At 43.6% G+C, this 27,069-nt stretch overlaps 1 protein-coding gene across 1 annotated transcript in view; it reads left to right on the top strand.

Annotated features, from left to right (window-relative positions):
* Positions 1–247: 247 nt before the first annotated feature.
* TINAG (tubulointerstitial nephritis antigen) overlaps positions 248–27,069 on the top strand; it is a 236,142-nt gene continuing 209,320 nt past the window's right edge. The window contains exons 1-2 of the mRNA XM_075598162.1: positions 248–751; positions 13,042–13,105. Of these exons, the coding sequence (XP_075454277.1) occupies positions 361–751; positions 13,042–13,105 (455 nt within the window). The 5' untranslated portion in view covers positions 248–360. The remainder of the gene's footprint in view (positions 752–13,041; positions 13,106–27,069) is intronic.

Genomic DNA, 27,069 nt, shown 5'->3' with positions numbered 1-27,069 from the left:
TCACACTAGCAAGATTGAATTTATTTTAGGACTAGTAGTACAGCATGTTTTCCTAGCCTTTCTCTAGGATCTCATGCCATAATAGTCATTTCCTGAGTTGAGTTACAGTAAGCATACCACGCATTTACTCAGCAGTTATCATAAAAAGGAAGGATGTTGGAGGTTCAGACCATGTGCTTGTTTATAACTTTTGCTTATCAGAACTCTGGTTAAATGTTAATCAAAATTACCCAGGAGTTCATGCTAAATGAGGTTTTATGCTATGCTTCTTTCAGCTTACCCTTCACTAGCTATTGCATTCTATAAGTACAGTAATAATAGGCGATCATCCAGTGTTTCACATTTACATTGAAGCTGAAAATGTTCTACAAGTCTAAACTACTACTTCTGTGTTCCTTTTTCACATATTATTTTACATTTAAAGGATTTGCTTATAGCAGAAATGTAATGGTAAATTTGTATTCTCCAGAAGAGCAGAACACATTTAGAGGTACCAGAGAAAAAAGAGCATTGGATATAGATAGTTACTGTGGCAAAAGTGGCTGTTGTGAAAGTAGAAATGATGAATGCAGTCTCCCTTACTTCAGAAAAAATGCAACATGTTATTGTGACTTTTTCTGTGATCAAGAATCAGTAAGGCACATAGACTGCTGCCCCGACTTTTGGTTGGCTTGCAATGGAATGGATTTACCGAAAACTCATGCAACAAATATGCCTCCTAGCACCATTTATCCTCCTCTTAATAGAAAAGGTAAGTACTGCATATAATTTTTCATGTAACTTTAATATATTCATCTTTGAACAAGTGCAGAACTTGTTACTTTTAAATCTTTGTTTACAACCAGCATTCTTATAAAATAAAGTATGCTTCAACAAATCAATTAACTTAAATGTGGCTTTTGCTAGTGCATACAAACAGCCTCATGACACTAAATGGGTATTGTGTAAAGTCATTGCCAGGATATTATCCTGAAATGCCTTAGGGACTGTATGGCATGTGTTGACAGTTTTACAGGTTTCTGCACCTTAGACTCTGATCCATAGTGCATGCATATTTATTCTTGCTTTTCCCCTATGTTTCCTAACTTACTGATCATAAAACGGTATACATTTATTAAAGGAATGGATTAATACTTATCTGTGTTTATTTGTATGACAGTGCACTTACCCCTGCATTACATGTGCAACACCTACATACATTTAATTGAACATACAAAACAAGTGTAAAACAATTAAAAATCACTTCCAGGCAAAATTGCAATTTAGAGAGATAATCTTTTCTAGGAAAAAGAAATACAGAAAAGACTGATATGATTGATTTGTTGAACACATTTTATAACTCAAAGTAAAAATCATACAGCTGAACCCCCTTATAACGCTGTGCTTGGGGTCCTAAGAATCACATCGCATTATAAACGGATCGCATTAGAAATAATGTACAATTGTTTGCATTGTACAATAAAGTATTTAAGATACCAATAATCGTGTTGTAAAGTATTCATAAATACAAAAATTGGGATTCACGCTTGCATCGCGTTATAAGCGGATTCACGTTGTAACGGTTCGCGTTATAACGTGGTTGAGCTGTATTTTCACTTTGTGATTTTCTTGCAGTGGGGTCCTTTATATTTTCTAATGCACTGTATGTTAGACTTATTCTTTCTGTCCCCTCTGCCTATTTTGCTTTGTTTTCATGATTATGTAATTGTGCTTATTATGATTGTAGCCAGGACTGGTTTTCTGGCTACCAGTCTGGCCTCACTGGCAGTAAGCTCGGTAAGAGCAGGCCAGTAGTAATCATGGGTTTTCCCCACTCCCTGCAGTGCCCTTGAGTGATGGGAGGCAAGGTCAGGTAGGCCTGAGTATATCCAATCAGGGGTCAGACCTAGTGGGGTCAGACCTAGTGCCCTCCTCCTGGCTGTACTTAAGGGGATTGCCACCCAACCTCTGTAGGTGTGCCTCTTCCCACTGAGAAAGAAAAGTCGCACAGCAGAGAACTGAGATTGGGGCCACCTCTGTTCCTCTTCCCTTCGGGGGAGAGTGAGTGTGAGCCATATTTCTGCCCCTGCTAGAGGGGCAGGGAAGAGCTAGGACAGCTGTAGGCCCTTGACCTGTAGTGGTTGTTCATGGACCATACTCCAGCTGGGTAGCTGATCCAGAGTGACTGTATTGGTCAGACCACTGCCATGCTGTGAGTGCTGACCCAATAAAGACTGCTCCGGTTTATATACCTCATGCCTGGTGTGTGATCTTACTGGGAGGGGAGGGAGTATTTCTACTGTAGGAGATTGCCTCATTCATCTGGAGCCTACAGCAGATGGAGGCACTGCACTGCTAAAGAACCATGTAGGTAATGGACCCAAGAAACCTGATCCTGTGTCCCCACTACCATCGGCGGACGGCTCAGCCTTCCCGTTATCAGCAGGTATCATGCACCACATACGGAGTAATGGCCAAATCTCCCACCGGGTGGGGGAATCACCGTTATATGATTAAATTATTGTCTCTGTGACTTGATGATGGGGCACACACATGGATAATTTGAAGCTTTCAGTATATCTCATTGTCAACTGAATGATGATTTTCTTTGCTCATTCAGATGAACTTTCATACTCCACTATGTTGTTTCTCCATTTCTTGTTAATGATGAAGCCTCTACTGATTCTTCAATTTTCTGTACCTCAGTAATATATCATGTGTCCACTTTTGATCTCAATAAGGCCATCTTAATTTCTTCTTACAATATTTCACTAAGTGAAATATCACATTTAGGGGCCCATGCTATAAGCGTTCATAAAAAAATCGCCGGGTCATTTAAATCGCCATTTTTTTTAGCCTCTCCCTGCACCAAATCTCACCCGAAATTAATGTTTTTTTAATATAAATATGTTTACTAGTGTACGTGAGCAGGGGGTCTCCGGAGCAGAACCGTTTTAATTTCAGGTCCGGGGATCCCCTGCTTCCCGAGATACTGGCTCCGTTATGGGGTACCGGTATCGTCTATGCATTTTATTAACACGGTCACATGATGCAGGCCTATTAAATGCATAGGAGATACCGGCACCACATAACGGAGCCTGTATCTTGGGAAGCAGGGGCTCCCCGGAACTGAAATCAAGGTGGTTCTGCTCCAGAGATCCCCTGCTCACGTACACTAGTAATAAAATGTATATTAAAACAGCTGCTACACACAATAAATATTGAAAACACAACAACACTAATACCTACCTCCTTTACCCCTACATGATTGATACCAGAGGCCGTGGGTGTCTGGGGGTCCTCAGGTGGTCCCCGCAGGTGTCAGTGGGCCCCCTGGTGGCCTGTGGGTGTCTGGGGGTCCTCATATGGTCCCTGTGGATATCTGGGGGCCCTAGGGTGGTCCCTGTGGGTGTATGGGGGCACTTGGGTGTTCCCTGCGGGTCCTTGCTGGCCTGTCGTACCAATCCTGTGGCAATTTTTTTGCTAACATTTAAATTAATACACCTCCCCCCCCAACACATAGAGTACCAGGCCCTCTATAGTCTAATGACAAGAGGAATACATGGTGTCAAGGATCTTCGTCTACCAGAGATATAGATACAGCTACAATACAATATGTAGTGGAATGGAAAGTCCTCAGGTGGTCCCCGCAGGTGTCTGTGGTCCCCTGGTGGTCCCCGCATGTGTCTCGGGGTCCTCAGGTGGTCCTTGTGGGTGTCTGTGACCTTGTGGGTGTCTGGGGTCCTTAGATGGTCCCCGCGGGTGTCGGTGGGCCCTTGGTTGGTCCACGTGGGTGTCCGGGTGTCCTCAGGTGGTCCCTGCAGGTGTCTATGGGCCCTCGGAAGGTTCCCACGGGTGTTTAGGGGTCTTCAGATGGTCCCTGTGGGTGTTTGTGGGCACTTGGGTTGTCCCTGCAGATGTCTGGGGGTCCTCAGGTGTTTGGGGGCACTTCTGTGGTCCCCGCTAGCCTACGGTACCAATCCTGTAGCACATTTTTTTTTGCTAACATTTAAATTAATACACCTCCCCCGCCCCCCCAAAACATAGAGTACCAGGCCCTCTATAAGTCTAATGACAAGAGAAATACATGGTGTCAAGGATCTTCGACTACCAGAGATATAGATACAGCTACAGTACAGTATGTAGTGGAATGGAAAGTCCTTACAACAACCGGTGCTCCTGGTTCAGGGAAATCTGCCTGAAAATCCTGGGTTAGTAGTAAGAATTGATGATCCAGGACACAAAACGAATTTTCAAAAAGATTTAATGTACTGTATCATAATAGCACCAAAATACAACGTTTCATCCATCTAAGAGGACTTTTTCAAGTGACTGGCATGCCAGTCACTTGAAAAAGTCCTCTTAGAAGAACGAAACATCGTATTTTGGTGCTATTATGATACATTAAATCTTTTTGAAAATTCGTTTTGTGTCCTGGATCATCAATTCTTACTAGAAACCATGAAGTGACATTTTGGTTTTGCTTCACTTCAGATGGGCTACATAGTCATGTGATCACGGGACCTGCATTCAGGGAATGCTGTCCATTAAAATGCACACATACAGTTACCACTAGGCTGATGATGATTTTAATGATATTAGTGTAATAGGGATGATGAAGAGAGATGATGAAGAGAGATGATGATGAAGAGAGATGAAGATGAAGAGAGATGAAAATGAAGAGAGATGAAGATGGAGAGAGATGAAGATGAAGAGAGATGAAGATGATGATGACGATGACGATGACGATGATGGTGTAGATGCTTAAAGCACTTGCAGTGCTCATAGTAGTATAAGCAGTCAGATACAGTATGCACCCCAATGCCACCAAACCAGCTTACAGTATATAGAGGATAGCATTTGATGGTTGAGCGACATAGACTGCTGAAGCTTGTGAAATGATAATGCAATAAACCAAATCATCCCATCTAATTTTCCTCCTAAAAAAAGGACATTAATTAATGTGCAGAGTAACGGTGTTTATGAGATAATAATGAAATGGGGGCAATTGATCAAATGCTTAAATGCCTGCGAAATTACCTTTGTGCTGTCTGTATTATATGGATTAATACACTCACTCACATTTTAAAACATTTATAAAAGCAAGTAAGTTAGAGAATAAACTCTGGTAACACCCGTAGTAGGGTTTAGATCGTAATCTCACCGCTCCTTCAACCTAGTACTGTATGTGCTGGCTTTCACTCTGCGTCACGTCCGATATCGCGGTCACGGTCTCTCAAAGCCTACTGGGTTTTCATCAGCTGTTTTCTCCTCCTTGCAGTTATAAAGGGGCTTTTTTTAATTATAAATATTACAGATACATTTATAATATGGGCAGAGGGCGAAGAAAATCTCAAACAATTTTTATTGAATCCTAGAATTCATTCCACCCATCAATTAAGCTCAAAATAGTTTATTCAGAAAACTTAGTGAACTTTCTAGATACCACAGTAACACTGACGAATGGCAAACTACACACATCTGTATACAAGAAACCCACAGACCGATGTAGTTACTTCCATACAGTAACTCTAGCTTCCATCTTGCTCATACAAAACAAGCAATCATACACAGACAGGCTATACGATATCACCATATATGCTCCGACACTAAAGACAGAAACAGACACCTCACAACCCTGAGGTTCAGACAAAATGGATGCAAGCCAAAGACTATTGCCACAATAATCACAACTGCACTTAAAGCCCCACAGGATCACCTGTTCCAATACAAGATGAAAAACACAGCCCTAGACATCACTCATGGCTACATACAACCCTACCCTACAGGGAATGTGAAACATAATCAAAGATCTGCAACCCATGCAGACAGAGGATGAATCATTCAAATACATTTCCCCCAAACCTCCCATCCTTGCATCCCTGCAATCACCAGACCTCAGACAGATGTTAATCAATAGAAAACTTCATAATGAACTGAAGGACGTTCTTAACGGCATAAGACCATGCAACATCACACGCTGCAAACTTTGCAAATATATATGCCAAGATCCTACAGCCAGTCACAAACATAGAATATCCAATGTCAATTAATGTAGCCTATATGATTCAATGCAGCAAATCTGAGCAAGGATGCTACTTTGTTGAAACCAGCCAAAAACTTAAAATCAGAATAAACCTACACAGACACAATAACAGACCACGAAGAAGGACGATAGTACACTCCAGTGGGCATCTCACAGCCAGATCGTTCGATAAATGATTTAAAAATTCAAATCCTCAATGGAATGTTTAAAAGCACTCAAGAATGGAAAACATTTGAACTCAAAATGATACTATACTTTGACACTAAAACAAGAGGACTTAATGCTGATATGGGGTTTTAACCCACTACTATATTTTTTGTAATGTTTCTCCCTGTCTCTATGAATTTTACAATGAACCCTCTCCCCCCCTGCATCACTACCCCGTGCACACAGTTGATGGATTTATGGTCATGTGTCTCACGGTCCCTTTCATCCATTTTTTGCCCTGTCGGTTTATTCCTTCCTTGCATCACCTGCCTTAGGCCTCGTCCAATGTGGCACTGAGCAGGCAGGCGCACTCACGCTCGCCACGATGAGACACATTGCGACTATGTGTGTGGCCAGCGTGAGCGGGCGGGCATGCCTGCTCGGCACTTAGCTGCTTGCCGAGCAAGCAAATTTGAATTTGCTGCTCGCAAGCGCGTCACGTGAGCAGCTCGCTCAATGAGGTCGAACCAGCTCCGTGACATCGTGGCTTCATACAAAACAAGCAATCATACACAGACAGGCTATAAGATATAACCATATATGCTCCGACACTAAAGACAGAAACAGACACCTCACAACCCTGAGGTTCAGACAAAATGGATGCAAGCCAAAGACTATTGCCACAATAATCACAACTGCACTTAAAGCCCCACAGGATCACCTGTTCCAATACAAGATGAAAAACACAGCCCTAGACATCACTCATGGCTACATACAACCCTACCCTACAGGGAATGTGAAACATAATCAAAGATCTGCAACCCATGCAGACAGAGGATGAATCATTCAAATACATTTCCCCCAAACCTCCCATCCTTGCATCCCTGCAATCACCAGACCTCAGACAGATGTTAATCAATAGAAAACTTCATAATGAACTGAAGGACGTTCTTAACGGCATAAGACCATGCAACATCACACGCTGCAAACTTTGCAAATATATATGCCAAGATATGCCTTAGGCCTCGTCCAATGTGGCACTGAGCAGGCAGGCGCACTCACGCTCGCCACGATGAGACACATTGCGACTATGTGTGTGGCCAGCGTGAGCGGGCGGGCATGCCTGCTCGGCACTTAGCTGCTTGCCGAGCAAGCAAATTTGAATTTGCTGCTCGCAAGCGCGTCACGTGAGCAGCTCGCTCAATGAGGTCGAACCAGCTCCGTGACATCGTGGCTTCGCCCCCAGATGCGTACGCACTTAGCCAGCCACGAATCATCCAGGCGAGCAGGGCGCAACACACGAGCGCCAGCGCGCCCGTTCCCTACCGTTCACCCTTAGGCCAAGGCCTAAGATGGGTATCTTGTTTTTCTTTCTTTACATCTGTGTTAAGCTCATGGAATCTTTGTAAATCACCATGTAGCCCCTTTTCCCTATGCCTAAGGGAACTACACGGCAACTACACGTGCTACTGTACTGTTTGCTCACAGGAGACCCAAAGCCTCCACCTCTGGTAGCCTTATTCTGCGCATGCGCGACTCACAAGATTGCTACCCCCACCTGCCAATCAGGTGGATCTCCCGAGAACCACTAAATAGCTCCCCCGCACCGAAGGCAGGGTAGGGGATTCGGCTACAAGAGTCGCTGATCTGAGGAAGAGAGGAGAATTCTCAAAAGTTTGTCTTATAATATTTATTGTTAGTCTAAATGAAAAAGGTATCACCTAATACTGAAGTACTCATGTACTGAATGCATATTTGAAAGTTTTGCACATCTCTGCTTAGAAGATGGTGCTGTGGGGAAAGTTGCCTAAACTTGCCAGTATAAATGTTTTTACTACTCTACATGTACAGTACAGTGTGTCTTCCTGGCTACTTTGATAGATCGAGAACAGAGAGTTTCCTATTAAGTCTATTGCCACAAGGGGCCCAGCAACTCATTGCTTTCTTTGAAACATGCTACAGACAACTCAGGTAGAGAAGAGTCATTTTTTTCTTGAATTTGCTGTTAGAAGCTACAAGAATGTAGTCATTATCTTATATAACCTGTGATGTTGAAATAAAGAATTGTATATATTGTGTCTAGCATTCTGGGAACTCACTTACACCTTTAACTGTCTCAAAACATGGTCTTGCTTAGAGTATAGCAAAATTAGCAAATTACATACAGTTATTAGGGATGCATGTAGATAAAGTCATTTAAAATAAATATTTCTTAATAATAATGTAATTTGCACTGACATGTTCGTTGTTTATACTTTACATACAGTAAGATAAAATTATAGATCATTGTTTTCAAATACATTTGAATAATAAATTAGCAGTCATTCACTATTGATTAGTGAACACTCACTTTCAAATTTAACAAGTACCATTTTAGGTTAATTTCACATAAACACATTCAGTTTAAGTAACAGAACCAAGGGGAGATGTATTAACGTAAAGAAAGGGTAAATAGACGGGGGGATCTGGGGAGTGCGCAAAAAAAAGATAAAGTGATGCACAGAGACGCAAATGTGACACGTCAATATAATCTGTGTGTCATGTAGCTTGTCCCTCCTTCCTACTATTAACCCCCCCCCAAAATAAAATGCAAGCTGATGCACACTGCACAGAATTGGGAGCAAAGAACTTGATCTTTTTATACTAAAAGACACAAGATCAAAGTGTTAATTTTGCTTCAAATGTGCCATGATACATAAATCCCCAAATGTTTTCAACTTTTCAGATTACGCATTCAAGAGCACATACCTTACAGTAGAACAAGCCCCGATTCCAAAACACATACTGTAGATTAAAGGAAGGACACTGTGAGACATATAAGCAAGAGAACTACGCATTCAAGAGCACATACCTTACAGTTAGGGTGACCAGAATTACAAAAGTAAAAACCGGGACACATTAATGTAACACATATTCCATCATCCCCAATCGCAGATAGAGTGCAAGTGAAGGGGAACCTACTGTATATGTATGTTACCAATTGTGTGGTGCTTTTACCTATCAGGTTCACAGGAGGCCTGAACATCCGCTAGTGAGAGCATGGGGTGTATCCTCTTGAACGATTTACATAACAGCGCCTCCACCTGTGTAGGATTCTAGGTGTAGAATGACCCCTTACACAGGACCCACATATAATAACCAAGTATAATAACCGGAGTATATATATATATATAACAGGTTTACTATATGGGCAAATAACACAAAACAACATACATCAACAATGAGACATTGACAGTGTCCCTCTATAACACTACTAGACACAACTACCCGGTCACCTCGCAGGGCTTTAACCCACACACCCTGTGTACTCAGGAGTCCCCAAAAGTCACCAATAGTCCCTCACCCCCACCAAATTGTGGAACAGCACTGCCCACTAAGATGAAATGTATAGGTGGTGCACTTGGTGTTTTGGATGATACCTGCCCGGTGCTCCTGCACCCAGGTACCGCAGAACATTGGAAGAGGAACCGTCTGTGTCCAGCGCCGAATCCTCAAAGATGGCGTCCTCCCCCTGGTGGATGGTCTCCTTCTGAGCAAGCTCACCGCTCAGACTGTCTCTGTCTCTGCTCTGCAGAGAATGATTCACTGCAACACTGACCCTTCTTGTCAGAGCACGCAGCACTACAGCTGTGTCCCTGACTAAAAAGCACACTCTGCTAAGGGCAGGGTCCCTACCTAAGGGGCCATCCCTACAGCAGCACAAACTGAAGGGAAGTTGGGCCTAGCTGGGGCCTAGGGGGTAACCTGGCCTAGTGTAGGAGCACTGCTCCCTACACACACTGATTCCCCCTACATTATCCCAGCACCAACTGAATCGATGGTCTGTGCGCAACAATGTATCTTCTCCAGCAGGGGAAGCTGCAAGCCCTATTGGCTGACTAGGGCCACCTGACCTGCCTACCCCTAGGCCTGCTGGGAATTGTAGTTCCCTGTGAGGCACTTTCTTATGAGGACCGTATGGGCACCTCTCTAGTGGCCGCCTACCTTTCTCTATCTGCGCCTGCGCTAGACTTGTGGCCGCCCCGCCAGTTTCCTTCGCATGCGCAACATCTAGGGGGCCTTCCTGCCTCTCTACACTTTCCTGCGCTATCTGTAATGGCCGCTGCAACTGCAAATGCGCACAGCGCTTGAGCAAACCTCGCACCAACTGCAACATGGCCGCCGGACACCTTCTGCGCATGCGCAAACTCCTGCACATGGGCGAACGCGCACAAGTTGGCTGCGCCCTATCGTTGATGTCGCCGGGAGCTTCCGGCGATGCACTCGCCCCTGCAGCATCCCTTACCGGAGCGAGGGTGAGTGAGGGAGAAAGGGGAAACCGGGGAGCCAGAGGGGACCTGGCTACATTAAAAAAAAATATTTATAAAACAAATTACATCACCAACTGCATTTTATGTCCCTTTTATGTCTCTCCGCTGCTCTCTGTCCCCGCTGGCGCTGAGGGGGGACATTGTGGGTAGTTGAGCGCGCGGGTAAGTATAGGTTTTTTGTTTACTTAAGTGCCGAGCGCGGGTGAACGTGTGGACGTAGCTATATATGTAAGTAACCGACGCCCGCTCAGCGCTAGCGGGGATGCAGCCTTACACACACACACATTCCCTCTCCCCCCCATCCCTCCATTTTCGTTCCACCCTTCCCATTCTGTCTCTCTCCCCATTCTCTGTCTCTCTCTCCCCCCATTCTCTGTGTGTGTCTCTCTCTCCCCCATTCTCTGTGTGTGTGTGTCTCTCCCCCATTCTGTGTGTCTCGCTCTTCCCCATTATCTGTGTGTGTCTCTCCCCCATTCTCTGTGTGTCTCCCCCATTCTGTGTGTGCGTCTCTCTCCCCCATTCTTTGTGTGTGTGTCTCTCTGTTCCCCATTCTCTGTGTGTGCACGTCTCTCTCTCCCCCATTCTCTATGTCTCTCTCTCCCCCATTCTCTGTGTGTCTGTGTGTCTCTCTCCCATATTCTCTGTGTCTCTCTCCCCCATTCTCTGTGTGCATCACTCTCCCCCATTCTCTGTGTGCGTCTCTCTCCCCATTCTCTGTGTGCATCTCTCCCCCCCATTCTCTGTGTGCGTCTCTCTCCTCCATTCTCTGTGTGTGTCCCTCTCTCTCCCATTCTCTGTGTGCGTCTCTCTCCCCATTCTGTGTGTGCGTCTCTCTCCCCCATTCTCTGTGTGTGAGTCTCTCTCTCCCCCATTCTTTGTGTGTCTCTCTCTCTCTCCCATTGTTTGTGTGCATCTCTCTCTCCCCCATTCTCTGTGTGTGCGTCTCTCTCTCCCTCCTTGTCTGTGTGTGCATCTCTCTCCTCCTCCCCATGCTGCCTCTCTCCTCCCCCCTCATGCTGCCTCTCTACTCCCCCCCGCCTTGCTGCCTCTCTCCTCCCACCCCCATGCTGCCTCTCTCCTCCACCCATGCTGCCTCTCTCCTCCCCCCATGCTGCCTCTCTCCTCCCACCCATGCTGCCTCTCTCATCCCCCCCCATGCTGCCTCTCTCATCACCCCCATGCTGCCTCTCATCACCCCCATGCTGCCTCTCTCCTCCCCCCCATGCTGCCTCTTTCCTCCCCCATCTCTCCCCTCATGCTGCCTCTATCTCCCCCTCATGCTGCCTCTCTCTCCCCCTCATGCTGCCCCTCTCTCTCCCCTCATGCTGCCTCTCTCTCTCCCCTCATGCTGCATCTCTCCTCCCCCCATGCTGCCTCTCTCCCCCCCCCCATGCTGCCTCTCTCATCCCCCCATGCTGCCTCTCTCTCCCTCGTGCTGCCTCTCTCACCCCCTCATGCTGCCTCTCTCTCCCCCTCATGCTGCCTCTCTCTCTCCCCTCATGCTGCCCCTCTCTCTCCCCTCATGCTGCCTCTCTCTCTCCTCATGCTGCATCTCTCCTCCCCCCATGCTGCCTCTCTCATCCCCCCATGCTGCCTCTCTCCTCCCCCCCATGCTGCCTCTCCTCCCCCTCTCTCCCCTCATGCTGCCTCTCTCCCCCTCATGCTGCCTCTCTCTCCCCTCATGCTGCCCCTCTCTCTCCCCTCATTCTTCCCCTCTCTCTCCCCTCATGCTGCCTCTGTATCTCCCCTCATGTTGCATCTCCCCCCCCATGCTGTATCTGTCTCTCCCCATGCTGCATCTCTCTCTTCCCCATGCTGCCTCTCTCTCCCCTGTGCTGTATCTCTCTCCCATGCTGTATCTCTCTCCTCCCCATGCTGTATCTCTCTCCTGTGCGTATGTGTGTGTGTGTGTGTGTGTATCCATTCTGGTCCCTACCTGCCTCTGTGGAACATTGGGTAGGGGGGATGCCATCTTGAGCCCTGGCAGCAGACATCAAAGCTCCCACTGTGCTCTGTTCATGTATTCTTGCCCTCTGCTGCCCCTGCTCTGATGGTAAAAACCGGGATAGCCACAAAAAAAAAGGACATTTTAAAGAATGTAGGGTAGCCGGGATGGGCATTAAAAAAATGGGACTGTCCCGGCTAAACCGGGACATCTGGTCACCCTACTCACAGAAGAACAAGCCCCAATTCCAAAACACATACTGTAGATTAAAGTAAGGACACTGTGAGACATATAAGCATGATAACTGTAAATGCTCAATATGAGAATAATTTCTTCTGTGGTATTCAATCATTTTGTCCTTGTCATACTGTATAATCATTTCTTGCTTTGTGAGTAATAAAAAAGAAAGAAAAAAGAACTTGCATAAGATTATATTTGACTTTGCAGTATGTTATTGAAGTTATCTAGATCACTGGGTTAGAATCCAGAGTTTGGGAAAATGAAAGATTGATATTTTTGACAGACAATGATATATTTGAAATATTTATAATTAAAGAGTTAATGCTAGATACAGTATGTTGAAATTTATTAATATTGTGTTTTAATATTGGCAGGCTGCTTTAAAGATGGATCCCATTATGAAGATGAATCAATAATGAAAGAAAACTGCAATTACTGGTAATAGCTTTAAGAGCTCCAAGAGTTCTATTTTTCTACTCATTTGCATATCATAAAATCAAATATAGCTTTCTACTTATGTAATCATACAACTTATAGATGGAAATACTTACTTTAAAAAATTGTTTATTCAACATTTTATTATGTTATTGATTGTAGTTAACCTTCAAAATGTTTGATCTTTTTTAACTGAATTCTTCAACAAATCAAACAGCCATTAGAATGACTCTCAGTACTGCATAAACGCAATGCACTTTTTGTTTATAATCTGTATTTTGTTATTGCATATACAGTATAATATTATTCCATACTGTATTTATTACTATAACAAAAGTGTATTTATAATGAAACATACAAGGTTGTTTATGGCACAAATAAGGTTCTATGTAAAATGATTGTAACGGTTATGCTCACAACAAACCTGGACCGGACCTCTGAGGTGGGGATAGATATACACCGACCTTAGACCACGAAGTCGGATCCGGGTTGCGAATTCCGTGGTCAAACGTAGCCGGGTCAGGACTGGAGAAGGTAGAGTAATCGGTAGACAATATGATTACCATGTTAAACTATGCAGAAAACCCAAACAGTGCATCTAAACCTTCAACACAAGTAAATGTCCATTAGAAATGTATAGCAGTAACTGGATATATAAGGCAGCAGTTCCTCTTGCCCAACAATTGTAGGAATATATATGCAGTGAGTTGAAAAAGTCACAATAACTTGATTGAAATATGCAATCTGAGGAAGTAAGTAGACATGAACTTAGTAACACTACTCACTGTCTTCCTTATAGGCAGAGTGGCTTGAACTGCACGGCGTGCTCCAATCCAAACAGCAGCAGGAGCAGCACAGAGAGAACAGGAAACGGAGGGCGGTGCACAGGCGAATAAAAGTCCCCCAGGCAAGGTAAGTGCAGTAAAAACTTCTATTTATTGGCACATAAGGGTTAAAAAACACTCTAACGCGTTTCACACAGGAGACGCTTTATCAAAGAGACTCTTTGATAAAGCGCCTCCTACGTGAAACGCGTTAGAGTGTTTTTTAACCCTTATGTGCCAATAAATAGAAATTTTTACTGCACTTACCTTGCCTGGGGGAGTTTTCTTCGGCTGTGCACCGCCCTCCGTTTCCTGTCCTAATCAGTAGACAAGCCAGGGTCAGGACAGGCAGCAGAGGAACGAAGTTCACGGTCACGAGCTAAGGTCATCATCAGGAAACAAGAGTAGAGAACCGGACACTGGAACTACGCCGCTTCAGCATAAAGGACAGGAACCTGAACTGTGCCGCTTCAGTGCAAAGAGCAGGGAACAGGAACTGGGGATCCAGTGCTTCAGCACAAAACAGCACCCCCTAGCCGGGTACAGCCGAGAGTGGTGGAGGCCACTGGAAGGTCACTGGGATCAAGAATTGTAGACAGGACAAGAAACACAGAGGGCTTCAGTATAACCGCTTCAGTGCGGCGGAGTCTTTCAGTAGTACAGTGGATCCATAGCTTCAATACAGAACAGCTCCCCCTAGCCAGGTACAGCTGAGAGTGGTGGAAGCCACTGGAAGGATTGCAAAAGGAATAGCACAGAGGATCCACAGCTTCAGCACAGAACAGCAACCCCTAGCCGGGTACAGCTGAGGGTGGTAGAGGCCACTGGAAGTTCACGGGGAACAGGAACTGCAGACAGGACAGAAACAGAGAGGGCTTCAGTGTAACCGCTTCAGCGCGACAGAGTCTGCCAGAGACTAGGAGCTATGCCAAGAAGGTCAAGGCAGGCCAAACAGAAGTGCTGTGGCAAGCACAGTTACTTGACAAAGTCTATGTTCAGCAAGGATGAAAGAATCAAACTGCGCTCATGCTTCCTAAAAAGGATCTTGAAGTAGATCAGCTCTCCCCTCTTGCTGCTGCTGGGATGTGAAGGCACCCCTACTTCACCAATAACCGTCTTGGGAAGACTCCGACGCCGGATAGAAATTAAAAATAAACACAGAAGCACACCAAGGGTCAAGATATATGTAATAAACAACTAAAATAGTAATAAGTAAAAACTTACATATAAAATTATATAAGTCCAGTATAGGCCAGTGCACAGGTAACCAGTTCAAATGAATGGTAGGCGCAGGAGGTATATGCTGAGGCTCACAGATCAGTCCCTCGCGCTGGGGCTGACTTGCTCGGCAAAACTCAGTTGTTACTTCCGGGTTGCGGCTTCTCGCAGGACCCGTATTGAGTAGTCCACCACAATCGCCGGTGTTCTGTACTTCCAGCACATATCCCACTCGAGCGAGCCAGATGGAAGTGGCTCAAACCTCTGTGGGAGGGCTGGAACTTGTACAGCCAAGAGTCTGGATACCTGTGTGCACTGTGTGAACTCCGCAACGCGTTTCACACAATTCAGTGCTTCATCAGGCTGCCTGATGAAGCACTGAATTGTGTGAAACGTGTTGCGGAGTTCACACAGTGCATACAGGTATCCAGACTCTTGGCTGTACAAGTTCCAGCCCTCCCACAGAGGTTTGAGCTACTTCCATCCGGCTCGCTCGAGTGGGATGTGTGCTGGAAGTACAGAACACCGGCGATTGTGGTGGACTACTCAATACGGGTCCTGCAAGAAGCCGCAACCAGGAAGTAACAACTGAGTTTTGCCGAGCAAGTCAGCCCCAGCGCACGGGAATGATCTGTGAGCCTCAGCATATACCTCCTGCGCCTACCATTCGTTTGAACTGGTTACCTGTGCGCTGGCCTCTACTGGACTTATATAATTTTATATGTAAGTTTTTACTTGTTACTATTTTACTTGTTTATTACATATATCTTGACCCTTGGTGCGCTTCTATGTTCAGCAACTTCATTGGGGGGGGGGGCAGGAGTAAAATAGAACAGGCAGCCAATGAAGCGGGGCTGCATAGGAGACAGCAAGAAGCAGGCTGCAGTCTAATTATAAGAGCAGGTGATTCTTGATTGCAGGTTTTAGACAGGGGTTTGTCTGGAAACACTATAGCTCTGTAAGGATGAGTTCCAGCCAAACCCAGGAGCTGATTCTTTACAATGATAAACGGATTTGTCACTGCAAAGTCTTTATTTAGTAAATCAAGATATATACAGTATATGTAACAGGTCTCCCCCCAACCTCTGGGAGATTACGCTATTACAGGGTGTCTTGTGCTGGTTACCCAAAGCGCTGAGGTTCCGCTGTTTGTGGGGAAGACAGAACAGGCCTTTGGGGTGATCGTTGGTTCTCTCTCACTGGTGCGGCGCCTCCATCTCTTGCAGGCTCCAGGAGTGCTGGATGCAATCCTTGCAGGAGAACTCTCTTCTTATACCCCCCTTATTATTAGCACTCTCCGACAGGGTATATAAAAGAACTGTAACTTTATTCTTCAAACACAGAATACAGCATACAACTGATTTGATTATATTCATTCCTCCAGATGGTCCATGGAATCAACCAAGGAGGCTTGAGGCCTCCAGAGTCTATACACTGCTCTTCCCTCACCCCCTGGTGGGATGAGGGGTAGCTGTCCCACTCCCCAAAGAGAGGGGATGGAATGTAGTCAGATGCCTGACTCCACACTCCCAGCAATCACTCTCTCTCGTGGGAGAGAACCAGACCACTAAATTTGGCTGTGCAGCCACTTAAGTACCATGGGGAAGGGCCCATGGTCTGAGCCCCTGAATGGGCAGAACACAGACCGTAGGAGCACCTCTCCCTGTAGCCCTCAAACGGGCAATGGATGAAAGGGAAGTAAACATAATTATGCCACTTTACAAAGCACTAGTAAGACCACACCTTGAATATGGAGTATAATTTTGGGCACCAATTCTAAGAAAATACATTATGGAACTAGAGAGAGTGCAGAGAAGAGCCATCAAATTAATAAAGGGGATGGACAATCTAACTTACAGTATGAGGAGAGGCAAGCTAAATTAGATTTATTTACATTACAAAAGTGGCATCTAAGAGGGGATATGATAACTATATACAAATATATTCGGGGACATTACAAGGAGCTTTTAAAAGAACTATTCATCCCATGGGCAGTATTAAGGTCTCGGGCCATCCCTTAAGGTTGGAGGAAAGGAAATTTCACCAGCAACAAAGGAAAGGGTTCTTTACAGTAAGGGCAGTTAAAATGTGGAATTCTTTACCCATGGAGGCTGTGCTGGCAGATACAATAGATTTGTTCAAAAAAAGGTTGGACATCTTTTTATATGGGAAAGGTATACATGGATATACCAAATAAGTAAACATGGGAAGGATGTTAATCCAGGGATTAATCCGATTGCCAATTCTTGGAGTCAGGAAGGAATTAATTTTTCCCCTTCATGGAGTTTTTTGTTTTCCTTCCTCTGGATCAATAAGTAAGTATAGATATAGGATAAAGTATCTGTTGGCTAAATTTAGCATAGGTTTAACTTGATGGACCTACAGTATGTATTTTTTCAACCTCATCTACTATGTAACTATGTAACTATGTAACTATGTAACTATATATCATTGATTCTGTTCCATCCACTTTTTGTGAAATCTGTCATCAGATTTGATCTTAAATCAAATTGCTGAGAGAGAGACCTGTTTTAGTAGAGTTCCAAGCCCTATATATCCAAACCTCCTCTCCCTCTATTTCCTTCCCTCTCTCTATGCCTTTCCATATATCAGGGTTTTGAATCTACAGATGTGAAATGTTTGCCGCGCACCAGATTGTGATTAATTACATGTGTGATTGATACCATTCGGACACTGTCCTGTTAGACTCTATACACTATTGTACCTATCCCTGCTTGCAGCGTTTACACTGGCTCTTTGACTGTTCACCGTTTGGTCACTGGATAGTGATGTGTACCGGTGATGTCATCAGCCACCGTCTAGTGCATTTGGGAGGTTTTGGCTGTCTGGCTGATAGTGTGGGACTCGATTACAGCTGTCATTGACACACAAAATTCTGCGGCCAAGCTTAGGAGCCGTCAGCGTCACAAGCCCCTGAATGCCATCTAGGATAAAGACGCCTACACTTACCTGATCGAGGAAACAATGACGGTGGTCGCATTTGACGTGTGAGAAGCCTGTGTGCTATTGTGGGAACATGCACCTCTAACCTGACATGCCTTAAAGAACTGAATTGATGTGCTCTACGTGCAATACTCACGTGTTTCATCACATTTTATTATACAATTGACTATACTATGAGAGTTGTACGCGGTCTTCTTTTTATTTCTGAATCTGCAAACTGATTTTTACATCATCTGCTGATTCTCAATGCTACTGTAGGAAAAAAATAAACCAAATCTGCCTTTTTGAGACTGAACTATGCCTCAAAGGAACTTAAACATTTTCTCTGTTTTTCTAATTTCTTTGAAACTTTTGCCCATCTCTAATTCCGACTGACCACCTATTACAAAGTAGAACAAGCAGCTTTCATAACGTACCGACACATCACAGTTCTTGCAAAACATATATACCTGTAATAAAATTTATGACGTGGAATTTTGTTATACTGTATATTTTGTTATATATTTTTTGCAAGACCTGTGGAGTGCTGGTTGTTTCCTATGAAAGCTGATTGTTCTACTTTGTGATATTGTCTCCCTGCAAAGAGAGCACTTCTGTGCACCTGAGGCATTTCCATATTGCGTTCGTTCATGTGAGTGCACCTAGCTCCCTCAGTCTCCCCTAGTATTACTACAGCAATTAAGGGAAGTAGACGCTTCATTATTCTTCCCCACCGACACAAATGATTAATACACAGAAGCATTGGATACAGTATTAACATGGTATCTAATCATTCAGATTGAGTTTCAGAGATTATTTCAGGTCTCGGTACATGTGTTAGTATCTATCTTTTATAAGATACTGCTACGAACTAGGGCCCAGATACATCAAATGCCATTAAAACAGAGTTAATATCACACCCGGTAACAGAAATGTATTACTTCTTATCGCTGCAATATTATCACCAAAGTTATCAAGATTGTAGCAATAACTTACCGGTTGCGATGTGGAATTAAGGTGACCATTAATAATGCAGTCTTGTGCAATCACATTATTAATATTTCTACCATAGGGTTCCGTAATATCAATTATTACAGAATCCTAAGTTAGAAATAACATGAATGCCTGTGGTTACCAAGGTTGACTACAGGCATCAAAGGGGTTAAAACAAACAGAAACTACACAACCTACCTACCTTGAGTACCTGAATGGCTAGTATAGCATTGCTATGCAATTCTTTACCAACCATTACGGTAAACAAGGGCTAACCCTTACCACATAACCCCTCTAGCCGGGGCGGCTAATCACTCTCCCGAGGGCAACTACCCCCATCACCAACCCTCGCAAAAAAAACAACCCCTTACCCTTGCAGACTAATGGCCAATAGCCATATTGAGGCTAATGTGGCTAATAGGGTTTTGGTCATTCAAAAAAATTAAATATACATGTTTTATTATTATTATTTTTTACAAATTATAAAAAAAAATTAATTACATAATAAAGAAATACATTTAAAACATAAACTCATTGATTATTATTATGGCAATTTCAGCTCTCTCAATGGGGGCCTAGATAGCCACATAGCCAATCAATGGTGAACTGTAATTAAAAGGGGGTTACTTACCCACCCTGGATGAAGGCCATCCAAATATTTAGGGCAGACACCCCCTGTAACCAATCCAATAAAGGGCCAACCATATAAAAAGCTACAAAAAGCAACCCAAGTCCTGCTGTCAACCAAAAAATAAATAAAGACATAAAAAATAAGCCCCATGGTGTAACAATAATCACAAATTAAAAGCTACAAATATGTGGTGGAAGGACCAAATCCATGGCAGGTCTGGTCACAGGTGTGACTTGAACGTCAGCATAATTATTGTACATTTCAAAATCATTTGATATTGCCAAGCTATGTTTGACCAAGGCACCAGATACTGCTAGACTGGAGCTCAGTACTTTTTGGGTGGTTCTGCTAGGTCCAATTAGGGCTGAGCTTGGTCTGGAGTTAGGTGGGCAGTGTCCGGGCTGAGGTGAGTTGTTTCTGGTGTGATGTGAGCAGGGTACGAGATGAGATGAGCTGGGTCCAGTGCGAGCTGAACAAGTGGAGTGGGATGCATTGGGTTTGAGGTGAGAGTAGCTGGGTGTGATGTTGATCAGGGTATACAGTAGGTATCTGGTACAGAATCAGCTTTTCTGTTTACATGAATGGCAAGAGTTTTAGCCATCTTCTTTTTCCACATGGGTCCTGGAGACTTCCACTTTGGGGTTTTTGGTGCTGCCTTGTTTTCTTTAACCACTTTAGTATTTGAACGAGTGGTTTTGTGGGTCATAAATATAGCATTACAAGGGTTCTTGCATCCGTCGAAGCTGGATTGATCCATCATTGGTACAAGAGTTCGGATCAAGATCAGTGTATATGGCAATACAATGTTTGTGTGACTTTATGCACAGTAGTGCTGATGTCAGAGGGGTAAAATTCAGCACTAGGTGTTAATATTGGGCAGGGTTGAGGTGGTGATTGGTTGTCTACTGTTGTAACATGTCAAAAGTCGGTGAATTCCTGTATCTGTAGCTGTATAATTCAATGAAGATGCAATACTTATTCATACAGAATAAACATTATTTGGTACAGCAGTTCAGTACATTTGAAAAGCCGCCATAACTCAAACAATCTACAAAAAAACTGGCATTAGAATAATGCACATGTACAAGAAGGAATTCACAACAAGAGAAATCCAACGGTGGCTATGGCAAGGGGGCATCCTGGTGACATTACGCTGTGTGCAGTATCATGATTTTGGGAAGACCGCTATTCGTAAGATGGTCTGCAGGGTCAGAACTGAGTAAGTACACTACTGTATACACTTTGGCCTCTAATGCTTTTCTTCACACAACCACACAGTATGTTGTGCATCTTTACACTTTTTCATCTTCCTAATTTCGTCTTTCACAATTAAATGATTTGGCTGGTGGATGAGATCAGCTTGGAAAATGATGAGCAGTCTGCTGCAGAGGTTTGGGATATTTTGCAGAATAAGTCATGATATTACAGTGTCTGAGACCAGTATCAAAGTATGAGATGTGGTTTGGGCTGGACCCTTGGACGTGTGAGGTAAATGCTGAACTGTAAATGTACTATTTATGCAGATGTCAAGCGATATGCATGGGCATTATATTATTTTCCACTCCTTCCTCCTGAGCCATGTTTTCTTATTATTGCAGAGTGTTTCCCATGATAAGGGATGTTAATAAGATTAAAGAGTTGACCAAGCAGGTGCATGGATTGAGAGTGGAGAAACATTTGAGGATGTTATAATTTCTGGTGAGACATCAGTTGCCCATGAAAGATTTTCCACTATGGCATTCCGGAAAAAAAATAGTTTACCCCTGAAACCTCAGCTGAAGCATCCACTTGAGGTTCATGTGTGGGGGCAATCTCTAGACTTGGATCAGGATCCAATAGTGGTATTTGAAGGTAAGCACGATTCGGTTTCTGTGTTGTGAGCAGCAGTACTGTAACTATATCTAAATATGACCCTGGCCTTGTACCTGTAAAGCAGTGTTACCATTGTTTTTTCTCGAGTAATCATGAATAAAGTATACTTCCAGGAGATGATTATCACCCAGTCAGCATCATACATTTTAGATTTCTTCCCATCGGGTCACCGGTTCTTCTAAGACAATGACCCAAAACACAGTGCAACTTCTACATTTATTAAGCACAGTGGAATCACCTGGGTCCAAACACCACTATTCTATAACTGTTTAGAGCAGTAGTATACTTTTAACTGTGCTGTACAGTGCTGTTTGTGCTTATTTTATTCTTGCCAATAACTGTACTGTTTATGTCTCTATGTTTGTAGATATGAAACCCCAAATGAAGCACTATATTGCGTGAAATGTGTAGCGGTCTTAGCACAGCTGATTTGGTTCAGTGCCTGCCACAGTACCTGACGGAGATTACTGGAGACATGCCAGTCTCCTGCATGTTAACATTTTCTCACTGGAGATGTAACCTGGAAGTACAGAATCGCTGACGATACATAGCTGGTCCCATGAAGTCAACAAGCACTACACTCCCAGCGTCTCGATTGGCAAAAGGCACCGTCAACTGCTAACTCACTGACATAATTTTACTTGAATTGTAAGTTTCTACTTACCCTTTTATAATTGTTTAATACATATTTATACTTACTTCTGGTGCGCTCTGTGTTTCCTCTTTTTTATGTTTGTAGATCCCCTAATTTTAACCCCATAGAATAGGTGTGGCATGCACAAACATCTGAAAAATTCGTCAAGTAGGCAAACAAAGAAGAGCTATAGAATAGGATTCTGATGTACTGGAACGAGTCTGTAATTGGAAACATTAGAAGAGAGGACTCCTGCTCAGCTTATGTATATTATTTAATGTCTGCTGACTAAGTTCTTTGTTATATACTATACACACCTACGATTAAGCGTAATAGTATGTGAAACGTACGTCAGGTCAGATGATGACATCACACAGTCATGCGCCTTAGTCCACTGGGGTTTGTCGGGTTATTATTTAATGTCTGCTGACTAAGTTCTTTGTTATATACTATACACTACTATATCTGGCTTAGTGAAAGTGGAATACTTTTAATATTTAATCAATAATAAGTGATTTTACTAACCGGAGTTCTCACCAACCCATCAGTCATCGTGCACAGCTGCTGCACCTATGTGCACACAGCCGGGGAACAATTTAGCCGGTTGCCATTGCCTGAATTTCCAGTTGACAGTAGGGGATATAGTGCTAACCTCCAATACAGTAGTTATCTACGGCTATTTTCTTACCCAGTTTACCTGCCTAAGAAGGATTAGTACCTCCTGGCTTGCTGGTTGCCTCCATGATCGCTGTCTTGGGGCAACTCTTGCAAGTATGTCTGTTTCCCTGGTTGCATTACTAAAAGACCGGCATTAATATAAATAAACCTCTTGGAACCAGCTACTGACACTGGACTTTTAAGAAGTGCCTCAGTGCTGTATACGTACACATACTTATTTAAGAGTATAATAATACTTGTGTCACCTAGATCCTAGACTAATTTGGATAATTCTGACATTACGCTGAAACAGAGATTCTGTGACTCCGGGTATTGTAAATATTATTAAGTATAGTCAATCTACTGTCTGGCATATTGACTAATAATTCACTATCTTCTACTACTCCATATTTAGCGTGTTAGATAAGCAGATTTAAACCAACACAGTGTCTTAATTGGTTGTGGTGCAAGGAAAGTGAGCGCAAACCTTAAATATACATATATATATTAACAGAAACAAATAAATATCACCAAGAGGAGATGCAGCTGGTGTGAGAGATTTTGCAATCACTCAAAGTAACTTCTGGGGGGAGGACACAAAGCTCAAAAAACTTCCTCTCCAAGGTGGAAATAGCACAAGGAATCTCAAATGGGCAGCATATGTAAAGAAAAAGAAAGAAAAATAGTGCAACACAATTTAATTATAAAATACAGTCGAGCAAGGAGGCTCCAACACACTCACATGCTCCCGAATAAATAAAAGCAGTTTAACCACTCTGGGTTTAGACGCTGTGTGGTGGACTCCAGTCAGCTGTTACACGTCCTCTGCTTCCGCACTCAATCGGCGTCTGACGTCACGGACCGGCTCCCTCAGCTATCCAGCACTGGGGGGAGAATCATCTGGCCCCGTGGTAGTCAGCGCAACACAGGATATCCAAGCGGGAGGGCGCAGCAGCGAAACAGCTGATATCACAGCAGAGAGTCCACAGAAAGAACTGACTGCTTCAACAAGGTCTGAGCGCACAGGAAAACCCTACGCGTTTCATCCAAGGTATGGACTTCTTCAGGGGTTGTGCAGCTTGTATTGTGAGTATAAAAGCAGTTTAACCACTCTGGGTTCAGACGCTGTGGGGTGGACTCCAGTCAGCTGTTACACGTCCTCTGCTTCCGCACTCAATCGACGTCTGACGTCACGGACCGGCTCCCTCAGCTATCCAGCACTGGGGGGAGAATCATCTGGCCCCGTGGTAGTCAGCGCAACACAGGATATCCAAGCGGGAGGGCACAGCAGCGAAACAGCTGATATCACAGCAGAGAGTCCACAGAAAGAACTGACTGCTTCAACAAGGTCTGAGCGCACAGGAAAACCCAACGCTTTTCATCCAAGGTATGGACTTCTTCAGGGGTTGTGCAGCTTGTATTATGAGTAGCAATTGGTATGAATTATCTAGACACCCTGTTGCTACTGTGCAGAGCACAACACTTACACACCAATTATCCTGTCTGTGTGGTCTACTGCCATGCAGGCTTACAGCCTCTCTGTTAAAAGTACAGCACAGTATTTACTAACAATTAGTGAACTAATAGGGTAGAGTGGTTGCAGTATTCTGCCTACATAATTTGTGCACATCCAGTTCCTGCATTATCTTCAAGTCAGTAACTGGAATCTACCTTGCTAATCGCTCCATGCCTAATATCCTCCCTCTGACTACACACAGTATCACTATACTGCTTGTTCAAGTGTAGCAGCACTCCGACCCACCCCAGACTATTTTAGATTCTGTATTTTGTCTGTTTGTTGTTTTTTATGTACACATTTATTTTAATAGTAACTAAATAAATTTAAGTTTTATTTTTTGGTCATATTTAACTTTTATAAGTGCAAATTGCAGTGCTTGCCCTTTTGTGCCCCTATTTCTCTCATTGGAAATATGCAATAATTACATTATTCATTTAAATAATGTGCTACCGATGGGTATTGGAAAAAAATAGGATGGCAATAAGTTGTAATTATAATAAATAATTGCCTTGTATTTCACACTGAACTATTTTTGATTTCACATTTTTTTTTTTTTTATTCTTCCAGATACAAGATTCTGTACTGGATGAGTAGGATACAAAATTCTAACCAAGTAATTCAATACACATTCTGCATCTGTAAACAGCACTTTGTGCAGTATAACACACATACACGGACACTCATGGAATCAGTGTTGAGAATTTTCCAGTCCCCATCGGCCCCTCATAGTTGCCTTCCCTCATTCAGTCAACATGGGAGATTATTTTCCCTGTCTGTGCCAATGAACTCAACAGTATATTGTATATTGTATATAAACACACAACACGTGCAATTATTACAGTACCGCATTCACACACTTACTCTGGTAGTGAAATGTATGATCTATATGTGGTCCATCGTGTCCCAGTACTCTCTTGGGAACTCCCAGTGAATGAATGTGGAATGCTCAGTGGGGTCCTGTGTTGCAGCCTAGTGACATTGTTACTGTACATTAAATAAATAAGCCCCACAAATAATTCTGCTGGCTGAACGTAGCTGGCTCACAGGCGAGCTGTGGTGGACAAAGTGTTTATGTGATTGTAATTTCGCACCTTATAATAATAACAATAATAATAATAGCATGTTCTTGTATAGCGCTGCTAGTTTTACGTAGCGCTTTACAGAGACATTTTGCAGGCACAGGTCCCTGCCACGTTGAGATTATAATCTATGTTTTTTTGGTGCCTGAGGCACAGGGAGATAAAGTGACTTACCCATGGTCACAAGGAGTCGACACCGGGAATTGAACCAGACTTTCTCTTCCATGGTACCTCTTCTCATGTTACCAAACATAATAAGACTGGTCAAATCTCTAGGGCTAATGCCAGTCTGGAGTACGTGATAAAAGAATGCAGTATTTTTTGATGCTACCGTGGTTCCGGTAAGTATCAGTACTTGATTTGTGGTATTTAGTCATTTTGATGCCGGTCACAATATTTTTATCTGACGGTACAATGTTGATGTATTGTACCATAAAAATAACAGGATATTTTTTCAAATAATACTGCATTTTTTGCTTATTGAAGCTTGATGTATTTACAGTAGGCCAATGTTTGTTACAATTTAACGACATTGTTTGCATCTCTCTGCAGTGTATCTACACCATGGGCATGTATCTCTCGAGCTACTAGTTAGATGTCTGTGTATGATATGCCAATGACAGAGGTCATTACACTCTGCTCATATTACTCGACCTCTCTGCAGCATTTGACACCATGGACCACCCTCTTCTCCTTCTTATTCTCCATACTCTTGGTATTCGGAACAAAGCTCTATCCTGGTTCTCATCCTACCTCTCCCATCGTACTTTCAGTGTCTCTTCTGCTAACACCTCCTCCTCCTCTATTGATCTCTCTGTGGGGGTACCCCAGGGCTCTGTCCTGGGACCTCCTCTCTTTTCTCTGTACACACTCTCCCTAGGTGACATAATAACATATTTTGGGTTTAAATATCACCTCTATGCTGACGACACACAAATATACTTTTCAACACCCGACCTTACACCTGCTGTACAAACCAAAGTTTCTGAATGTCTCTCTGCTATATCATCCTGGATGGCCCTCCGCCGCCTTAAACGCAACATGGCTAAAACAGCCTCATACTTCCTCCCAAACCTGGCCCTACTACCTCCTTCCACATTACTGTTGGAACTACGATCATTTACCCAGTATCCCAAGCACGCTGCCTAGGGGTCACACTCGACTCCTCTCTCACATTCGCCCCTCACATTCAAAACATTTGTAAAACTTGTTGCTTTTTCCTCCGCAATATAACAAAGATACGCCCTTTCCTCTGTTGCTCGACTGCTAAAATGCTGACTCAGGCCCTCATTCTCTCCCGTCTTGATTACTGTAACCTCCTGCTGTCCGGCCTTCCTGCCTCTCACCTGTCTCCCCTACAATCTATCCTAAATGCTACTGCCAGAATCACTCTACTCTTTCCTAGATCTGTCTCAGCATCTCCCCTCATGAAATCACTCTCCTGGCTTCCGATCAAATCCCACATCTCACACTCCATTCTTCTCCTCACTTTTAAAGCTTTACACTCTTCTGCCCCTGCTTACATCTCAGCCCTAATTTCTCGTTATGCACCATCCAGACTCTTGCGTTCTTCTCAAGGATGTCTTCTTTCTACCTC

Source organism: Ascaphus truei, chromosome 4, assembly GCF_040206685.1.
Source record: "Ascaphus truei isolate aAscTru1 chromosome 4, aAscTru1.hap1, whole genome shotgun sequence".
NCBI classification, from domain to species: Eukaryota; Metazoa; Chordata; class Amphibia; order Anura; family Ascaphidae; genus Ascaphus; species Ascaphus truei.
This window is presented reverse-complemented; position numbering and strand designations above follow the sequence as displayed.